Here is a 9,965-nt window from a genome sequence, read left to right on the forward strand (position 1 = left end):
AAATTTATCCAACCACCCATCCATCTGGTATTCGAGCATTATGAAACCGGCCACACGAGGGCAATATTCCTCTCCACTCTACCCAAAAGAGATTTTTTTTATTACTATTTCTCTGCTCTCTGCTCCCGCGCCTTAGCAACTGCAGCATCAGCACGAGCTACGAGCGTCGGTGATCTACGTCAGCTCGCCTTTGACGTCATTAAAGTCACACAACCTTAGAGCAGACCAACCGGAAATAAACTTTAACGTTATAAAATAAAAGTACACGTCACTATACATGCAGACAAGGCTTCAGACAACCCCTAAATCCGGGGGTGGTCGTTGATACGATGCATGTAATACTGCATATCCATTTTTCAAGTGCGCCCTCAAGTTGTTTATTTTTCATTTAGTATTTTTTTATATCGACTGAAACCAGTCGAATATATATCAAAATTGGTAGATGCTGGTTGATAGGTCACGCTAAGTATTTCCCTATTTATAAGAGTTATGAATTTATATATTTATATCATGACGCCTTATTTTTCAAGCTACTGCCGGAAGTTACGCGCATTTCCTCTAACTTGACTGTGGTCCTCCACCAGTCGTGCCAATCGAAGCTAGTCGAGCATCACCGCCCTCCCTCTTTCTATCCCTTCTGTCTTTTCTATCGAAGCCTTCTGTTGCATTTCGGGCAATTTTCGACATTTCACGGACCCCATCCAATGCAAAAGGCGTCTTTCTTTCCCGTCCCTTTTTTAGTCTTCAGGTGCAAAGCTTTTTTTTTCATCATTTGGCTGGTGCTTGCTAGCCGCCCGAAACGCGACAGAAAAAAACACAAACACCCATGCAGCGTCGTCGCCTATTTTGACCCCGCATGCGTCTCTAATTTGACCCTGGTTCGCCTTTGATGTCCACGAATATCCTCGTGTTTTTCACCCTTTTTAGCATTCCACAAGGCTTGGAGCATCAGTCGGGTGGACGGCGAGCTCCCATGTTGCTTTGCACGCCAGTGGAAAACATCTCACCTTTGCAGGTAAGTCACGCTACCCAATCGTCCATAAAACATCGATGCACCACTAGCTATTGAAATTTTGGATATTGTTGTAATTGAATTGTGTAATTATTTGCTGTCCTTGCCTTGCTCATTGCCTGACCTGACAAGGATGCAAGTCCAATTCATGTAAACTGGGAAGAGTGGCCGTGAATGTGCATATTTCAGTGCCATTGACGGTGATAGACGTCCAATCCATTTTGACTCAGGCAATTTGGATTGGACGTCTCACGCCGTCAATGGCAGTGAAACATGATCACCAAATGCCAGCCATCCCAGTTGAAATTGATATGATGTCTGTAACTGTCAATGATAGTGAATTGAATCGGATGTTTTTATTGTTATTATACAAGTATATATTGAGATATGAGTAACAGGCAACAAGTTAATATAGAGGTTTAGAGGAAAAAAAATTATACAGTAAATTTTATACTTTATTTATAGTACTTTATATTAATGGAAAAGAAAAACTTGGAAGAACAATGCGAAAATCTCTAGTGTATGCAAAAAAGTAAAAAAACAACAACAACTAAGATGGATCACTTTATTTCATTGGATGACCAACTTTATTCTTTTTGTTTATTGATGTGAAAAACAACATTTTACTGGAATTTCTTTGCAACCATAATTGGTGTTGCGTAACGGTTGCAAAAGTAAGAAGGATATTTGAATTTTTTTTCCATTTCGTTGAAATCACTGCAGTGCTAATAATGCATTATTTGGCTATAATGTTAGGAAAGTATCGATCGAATTGAGGCAAAATAACACTTGGCTGTGCTTTTTTCCACATACCTTATTTAGTCACATATAAGCCGCTTTAGTCGGGCAAAAATATGCCGCTTATATGCGCATAAAAACACGACATGCACGAAACTGCAAGTTGACGACGACGACGTCACGACAAAATGGCGCCGTCGTGACATCACGACGCAAGACAATGCGGCAATATACGGTCATTTATATCAAAATAAAGAAAAGGTAAAAAGATAAAACGCTAAACAAAATGTATTTTGACATCTATAAATATAATTCAAGGAAAAGATCAACCGAATCTTGCATAAAACGTGAAAAAACTCACGTTCCCGTCACTGCTCGCTTGGGGCACGGCCATCTTACCATAGTTAAACATGGTCAGACTGGCTAGACGTGAGTACACTTACTTGTGTCTGCTATTGCTCGCTCGGGGCGCCGCCATTTTACTGTAGTTAAACGTGCTCTGGCCGTAGATTTTACCATGTCAGCACATCACAATAGTTATGGCTGGTTGAAGGGCTTGCGATCAATCATTAAAATATAAACCTTGATACCTACGTAAGGTCTATGCTATTATTGCACCCAGAGACTTGGTGAACACCACGTATAGCGCTATTGGCATATTTCCTGGTTGTGTTTACGTTACTTCCTTTTTGAATTAGTCAACACGCTCCCTTTCGGAACACAGAAAGGAAATGATTATACATTTGTGATTATGAAATAAAACAAAATTACGCTTTGATTCTTTTTCTTTTTATTTCTTGTTCAAACGTGACAACTATTGCAGTAATATAAACCATCGAACAAATCGAGATATTTCGACATTAGAAGCAATTTGGCCACAACATCTTAAACTTCTGGTAAGAAAATTGTAATTTATGTCTTTAAAAACATTGAGTTCTCATCAAGATAGACGCATTTCTTTTTTCAAATTGAATAATTTGATATTTTGCATTTACAAAGACAACTTAATTTATGATGTTGACCCTAATAATATGCTTTTGATTCATACAGTATCTAAAAAATACCACGTGTGATGATTTTTCTTAACATTTTCCCTTCAAAGTAACATATTTGTACTCCCTATTAAAACCATAAATATGGAGGTGAAAATTGAGAATCGGGGCGGCTTATACGCGAGAAATTGTAAAATTCAACAATTTTAAGGGTGCGGCTTATAGCGAGTAAATACAGTATATCAGTGGTGTACCGTCAGGGCCTTCAAGGCCTTCTCTGCTGGCCTAAGAAATATCTGAATCACAGACTGATGTTAATTATATTTTGTCTATGAATACTTATTAAATAATTCCAACTTGTCTGTCAGCTTCCTTTCATTGCTTCCCCCCTGGTTTCACTGCTTCCAGATGTGTGTTTTCATATTGAAGCATTTAACCAATCACATTTCAGCCATTATTTGTTGCCGGGATCAGAAATCTGCCTCAAGGCCTTCACAATCAGTTGTGCAGGTTCTGCTGCATTAAACAAGTGTTGATAATACTGTTGCTTCAACCAATTAGAATTCGATTTGGTGACACCAAGGCCTTCTCGCAGGCGTAGGGATACGTAATTTTCTTCTCGCAGGCGTAGGGATACGTCATTTTCTTCTCGCAGGCGTAGGGATACGTCATCGCTTTCACCAACTATGATTGGCCAGTGATAGAGTGGACTAGCCAGAGCTACCAAACTGTATCTGGAGCGAGCTGCACAAGCAAATATATTGTTGTTGATTTAATAGCGGTTTTGTCAACCCGCAATGGCTGAAGGAGGAGAAGAAATGGATTTGTTTACTGTCAAAGCCATTTTCAAGACAGACTTTTCAAGAAAAAAAGCTGGACAGTAGCTGCAGTAGAGGTTTTATAGCCATAAAATAGTTTTTGAGGGTTGGATTGATTCGCTGAAGGCGCTACCAGAAAATTCACGGACCGCCACTGCAGTATATATATACACATTTATAGTCAAAAGTATGCTGTTCATTTTCTCTCCAGATACAGGATTAAATAATGTCATATTAATCCAAAATGTACTAGTAATACAAGTAGGTCACTACTAGATGCTGTTTGGTTTGTTAGCATGAGAATAAGGCTGTTACTTTGTCCCACTGTTCTTAGGACATTTCTGCTCATTAGTAGAAAAGGCTCATATTAGCACTGCATCTCCATCCCTAATACTTGTGAAATGCTAGCTGTTAACCCATCAACCCATTATGGCAGTGGACGTCCGTTAAGTAGTGTAATTGAATCATGAAACTTATTTTTTTAGCCTGTCCTATTTTGCCAGCCCTCTCAGTCAAAATGGAATGGGCTTCTAATGCTGACAATGGCAGCCCATGAGTTAACAAGGGTGTGTTGAATTTATACTCTCATGAACTAGCCTGAAGTTGTTTGTCCTGTTGCCTCGCAACAGTCCACGTAGCGGTCAAAGACCCGGACCAAATTTAGATCCACAATCGGAACATGTGCTCTTTGCCCATCTGCCCTTTCAAATGTCAAGTTGTGGACGCAATGAGAAGTTGTAAGCGCCAGGGGTTTCCTATCGGGGTCGGTCCAGCAGAAGGCTCCTCGACATGACCCCCCTCCCTTTCTCCCTTAGGTCTGCCCCGCCACCCATTTTAGTAAACAGTGCTAATGCCGGCAGGGATTAACATCAATCTGGTACTGCCATGTACCAGGCGACTTCCTAAGCGGGCTCATCCTCTCTTTGACATGTTTACGTTTCCAGGACGACCTTCCTCTCCCTCCTCTTCCTCACAAATCACCAGCGGCCTCATCCTAAATCCGCTGTCGCCCAGGCCGCCCTCGGACCCTCCCTCAGAGCTTCCCTCATTCTTCTGTCCGCCCCCCACCATCTCGCCCAGCTGTGGCCCTCGCAGGGCGCGACCGCTGGCGCTCACCTGGAAGGTCGTTGGCCTCAGGACGACTGCCAGCAACCAAACCTTTCCTACATGAGGGACAAGGCCACACAGGTAGATACAAATACTTTTCATCAATTTTCTTGTTGGTTTACAATGTAAAACAGGAGAAAAGCATAACTTTGAATCATAAAACCACAAAAAAATGACATACAGTGGTACCTCTACATACGAGCACCTCTACATACGAGCATTTCGAGATACGAGGAAAATTTCGAGCAAATCATAATCTCTAGATACAAGAAAAATTTCGAGATACGAGAAAGCCAGGTGGCGAAGAAATGAGAGGCTGTTTATGATTTTAGCTCACTGTCTTTTTTGCCGCATCTCTTTAGTGTATAACAGATATCTACGAGCACTGGGCGGAGCGTTGCATTTTTTTCAGTGTTTTTTTTCCGTCACTCAGTGCGAATGCCGGAGCAATCGCTAATACAAGCAGTATAGTATATTACTTCTCGTTGGCTGCTCATAAGAACATCGGAGGCACTGGCTCTCTCCCCCGCAACTCCTCGTGTAATATCTCTGGTCGAAACTACCTTTTTGTAACGTCTCTGCGAGCACTGATCGTGTTTTTCCCCCCCTTAGTCTGTTAGCTCCCGTTAGGGGAGCGATCGCTAATTCAAGACTACTTCTCGTTGGCAAGTGGTCGTGCGTTATCCTATTGTGAGGACATTTGTGTGCATCATTTTCGGAATATTTTGAAGGTAATACAACAGCAAACAGCCCGTTGATAGCGAACGTGAGCGTGGAGGCATGGCAAACAGCTAACCCGGCCAGGAGAAGGTATAAAAATGTAAAAGAATTCAGTTTTGTGTAAAGTTACATTAAACATATGTTTGAGTGTGTCTGTATATATTAATCCAAGTTCATTTAAATTTGTTTGTTTTGTTACGAGTGCGTTGCCGTGGAAAAGCCCCCCCCTCTCTGTGCCCTCCGCGAAATCCGTCTAATTTTAGTTCTATTAAACACATTTTATTACTATTAAACCACTAGTTATGTGTTACTTTGTTAATAGATGGCGAATTAGAAGAAATTTAAAAAAAAATCCAATCTAATATCCTGTTTTTGGTGTTTTTTCAGAGGGTTGGAACGAATTAATTTGTTTGTAGTTCATTTCAATGGGAAACGTTCGTTCGAGTTACGAGAATATCGACATACGAGCTCAGTCCCGGAACGAATTAAGCTCGTATGTAGAGGTACCACTGTACAAACCTAAACGAGACTCGAAATAAAATGTCGACAATGTAAAACGGGTCTTAAATATATTTAAGCATTATTTGAGCAGGCAAAAAAACTATGCAAAACAAAAAAAATCTAAATATATTTTTTAAATCATCCACAGTAAAAAAAAAAGCTAAAGCCAAGGTACCACTGTATTTGAGTGCTGTATACACACTCTAACATGTATTTTTTAAATAATTGTGTGTATGTGTGTGCGTGGTTATGTGTCAGACCCCCAGGGCCTGGGCAGATGAGAGGAGGCGAGGCTCTCATAAGCGTTCGGCCTCCTGCGGGAGCACCGACCAGCTCAAGGAGGTCAGTTCGCTCACCCTCTTTTTTACTCTAAAGAAAATAAACTGCAACGTTGACTTATTTCAATTTTCTACTGGCAATCAAAAATGAAAAAAATGGAAAAAATATTGTATCTGTATCAGTGTCAATTCCATAATTTTAAAAAAAAGCATGCCTCATGGGAGCCTGTCAGCACTTCAGTAGCCTTTGTGCTTGACTGTTAGATTCAAATCCGAATTTCACAGAAATGTTTTTTTTGTTAATTCAAAATTGAAGATCGGCTAATACGCACATTGAAAACATGCCCGTGCTCACCATTTTTCAGATTGCCAAGCTGCGTCAGCAACTCCAGCGCAGCAAGCGGAGCAGCCGCCACCGGAGGGACAAAGAGCGCAAGTCGCCCTTCAATGGCAGCCACACCATCATGTCTTCGCAGGTGATCAATAATATTGGAAGTCACCTCACCAGAATCGTGCAAAATCCTATGAATCAATTACAGACGAGCACAAATATCTCATTGGCAGTCAGAATGGATGGGAAATCTATCGCCGACAATGCTACCCAATGAGATATTGATAAAAACAATGTGAAAAAACAATTAGTTCCATGATTATTGTACATTAATTTAATTCCTGCACCCTTTGAAGAATGTCTAACGTGTGTGTGTGTGACAGGCGCCGTTGCCCAAGACCATACTGATTCCCATCCCCATATCCAAATCGTCCGCTCCTCGTTTCCGCAACAGCGTAGAGGGTCTCAACCAGGAGATCGAACGAATCATCATCCGCGACACCCCTGAAAAGGAGGAGACAATTGTTGTGGGTGACATCATTCATTGCCGTGCTCTTTTTCCCCTCGCCTCTAATATTCTGAATAAACAATTTGGCGTAACAGCCACAGGACGTCCCGGACGGGCACCGCGCGCCACCACCCGTCCCCCCGCGGCGCAGCAGCAGCACCCGCAGCATTGACACGCAGACCCCTTCGGGCGGCGGCTTAAGTGGTAGCCACAGCAACAGCAGCAGCCGCCCCGACTCCATCTCACCCTCCTACCTCACTGTCCTCAACGACGCTGTTGGGGGTGGCAGCCCTTTGGAGGACAAAGGTGATGATGAGTGATTTGGAAAAAAAATGATTTAAGAAGTGGTCCTGTAACCTGAATTTTTCATGAGTAGCGTCACATTTTACATGTAAATGCCCTAATCTGGTCCACGGTTCCCAATACTACCCCATAATGATGTATGAAGCCATTAAAATGAATAAGACATGCAGACATTTTCCATTAAGATGGAATGGCGTGTGTGTAGTGTAGTGAAGTTGGTGGTAAGTGAGGCAGGGAGGAGGAGGCAAGCGTTTGGCAGCTGAGAAAATATACGTAAACATGCACATAAAAACACAACTTGAAATTAGCTACATTTGGTGAAATATCGATCATTTGTAAGTAGAGGTACCACTGTGCCAAAGTTTTAGTTGTGAAACCAGCTACTTCTCACTGGCTTTTCAACTTGAAATGTCCTCCGTTTGTTCTCAGAGCTGGGCCCCTACTCCCCGCTGCCGAAATACGCCGCCTCTCCGCGACCCAACAACAGCTACACGTTCAAGAGAGAACCTCCGGAGGGCTGCGAGAAAGTCAAAGTGTCTGAGGACTCCCTGTACGTAGAAAATCTGCTATTTTTATTTTTGGATTCTGTCACTATGCTAAAGCTTAAAATGCCACAAATGTGTGTTTGTGTGGTTATTCAGGCCTAAATCTCAGCAGGAAGTCCCCCCATTCCTGTGTCCCGACCGCAACAAGGTGAACTTCATCCCCAACAGCGGCTCGGCCTTCTGCTTCGTCAGCATCCTCAAGCCCCTCTTGCCGGCCCCGGAGCTTAATTTTCGCTCCGGGGTGGGCCTGCGTAGTATGTCCCCATCGCTGTTGCCTCTGTCCACCCAGCCCTGCCTCCTGGAGGAGCCCGAGAGCTTCTGACGAGCGCCTCCCAAAACGGAGATTTAAAAAAAAAAAAGGCCTTCAGCATGCTCAATCTCTGATGTCTTTGTTTGAACGAACGCTTCCCACTGCCTCACCTCTGTATCACCTGTCTCATTGTTGTTTTCATATTTGTTTCGTATAATTCTGTACAAAAAAGGGCAGAAGCATTTCATTTGTTTTACCTGATGATACCATGACGCCTTTCCGCAGACATATCTTTTTTTTCTATCAAATATTGCCTTCCTACTACAAAAAGGCCACGGTGCTGCCAGATTGTAGCAAAACTTGAAGGGGTGGAAGAAAAATGTGCCTGATAATTTAAGGACAGAGCTCCATTTCCCAAAAGTGATGTAGCGCCTCCACCTTTCTCCTTTAGTTGCAAAGGGCGGTGCCACCCAAATTCGTACGTTTGTATTTAAAGGCTAAAACTAGATTTGCCACCCCCCTTTTGTCACCTTTTTTTTTTTTTACATTCTTGGGCTAAGCAGAGGATATTTAAAAAAAAAAAAGTCAAAACACCCTTGCTAAGATAACCTTTCAAGTGGGAGTGATGATCACTGCAATGTGAAAAAGAAAATTCATACATATGAATTATAAACCTTTGAAAATAGTGCAAAAGTTTAGAACATGATTATGTCGACTTCTATTTTCCCCAGTGAACTAGTTCTTCTATGTGCAGCCCAAATATTGAGTTGAATCCTCTCTCTTTGGTCCGCTTGTGACTTTTGAGCCCAAAGACGCCCACTTCGCGTTTCCATAGTACAGATGGCAGTGGTTACCACGGCAACAAGAAAAACTCCTTGACCTAATCCTGATAACGGTTCCCGTTGTTAGCAAACGACTGCAGCTTCACAAACAACTGCAGAACGCAACAACAACAAAACGATCCAATTCATGATGTTCTTAAAACACTTTCTAATTGCCATAGGAATGTACTGGGATGTAAATATACGCCGCATTGTATCAGCTGACAAAGACATGTATCTGATTTGAGTGGAAAACAGATATACAATTCAACCCCCTTATCATCTATTTGAGCGACTGAGTACTGTGAATTACATGTTATCATTCTTGTGAATAGTAACGTATTTATTTATCAGACTGGAGTCCAATTAAGACTAGACAATGTCATCGTCCATCTCAGGTTGAAGTGGAAACCAAGCAAAAGCTGCAACGGGTCGACATTCAACGATGAGAATGTGTTACAGACAAAATGTACACTGAAAGATGTTCAACAACCTGATTTGGATGCAATTTCTTTTTGTAATACTTTTCCCCATTTTTTAATTAAGCAAGAAATAAATTGTCTTGTTCCAGAAAATGAAAGAATTGACGTTCCAATTTTTGGGTTTATTTATTCATTCATTCGTTTTCCATATTGCTTAAGGGTTGCAGGGGGTGCTGGAGCCTGTCCCAGCAAACTCTGGACACCCTGAATTGGCTGCCAGCCAATCGCAAGGCCCCAAAAGACGATTCATTCAGCGAGTGTTTGACCAGCCTACCCTGCAGTTTTGGGGGATGTGGAAGGAAACCGGAGTCCCCGGAGAAACCCCACGCAAGCCCAGGGAGGTGTCAAGCTAGGTTCAGGCTTTCAAAATCGGGTTTAAAACTAGGTCTCATAGTGCAGCTTCAAGCCATTTCTGTCGATTACAACCAATCAGCAACGGGTTTGTAGATCGTCAACACACCTGCGAGGACACTGGCCGTATTATGTCCACGCTCCACACTTTGTCACAAAGAAGAACCCATCATTTTAGCGACATTACTTTATCATACTTCTGGGATTT

General features: G+C 42.2%; 1 protein-coding gene across 2 annotated transcripts; it reads left to right on the top strand.

The window, feature by feature from the left end:
• The first annotated feature begins 554 nt into the window (after positions 1 to 554).
• fam117ba (family with sequence similarity 117 member Ba) lies at positions 555 to 9,507 on the top strand. 2 transcript variants are annotated; one of them, XM_077605522.1, is made up of 9 exons: positions 555 to 748; positions 928 to 1,015; positions 4,505 to 4,748; positions 6,147 to 6,230; positions 6,532 to 6,642; positions 6,881 to 7,024; positions 7,101 to 7,311; positions 7,738 to 7,858; positions 7,950 to 9,507. In XM_077605522.1, exons 3-9 carry the CDS (start codon positions 4,728 to 4,730, stop codon positions 8,173 to 8,175), a joined length of 918 nt encoding a protein of 305 aa, XP_077461648.1. In that variant the 5' UTR covers positions 555 to 748; positions 928 to 1,015; positions 4,505 to 4,727; the 3' UTR covers positions 8,176 to 9,507. The 2 variants fall into 2 exon arrangements, with proteins under 2 accessions (XP_077461648.1, XP_077461640.1); XM_077605514.1 differs by having other exon boundaries at positions 555 to 1,015.
• The last annotated feature ends 458 nt before the right edge of the window (positions 9,508 to 9,965 follow it).

Source organism: Stigmatopora argus, chromosome 1 (genome assembly GCF_051989625.1).
Source record: "Stigmatopora argus isolate UIUO_Sarg chromosome 1, RoL_Sarg_1.0, whole genome shotgun sequence".
NCBI lineage: Eukaryota > Metazoa > Chordata > Actinopteri > Syngnathiformes > Syngnathidae > Stigmatopora > Stigmatopora argus.

What these genes read in the sequence shown, in the direction of transcription:
- fam117ba (XM_077605514.1), top strand. Translation starts at nt 4,728, where the DNA reads ATGAGGGACAAGGCCACACAG. An exon ending in GCACCGACCAGCTCAAGGAG is followed by an intron (nt 6,231 to 6,531) that starts GTCAGTTCGCTC and finishes ACCATTTTTCAG; the next exon opens with ATTGCCAAGCTGCGTCAGCA. An exon ending in ACACCATCATGTCTTCGCAG is followed by an intron (nt 6,643 to 6,880) that starts GTGATCAATAAT and finishes TGTGTGTGACAG; the next exon opens with GCGCCGTTGCCCAAGACCAT.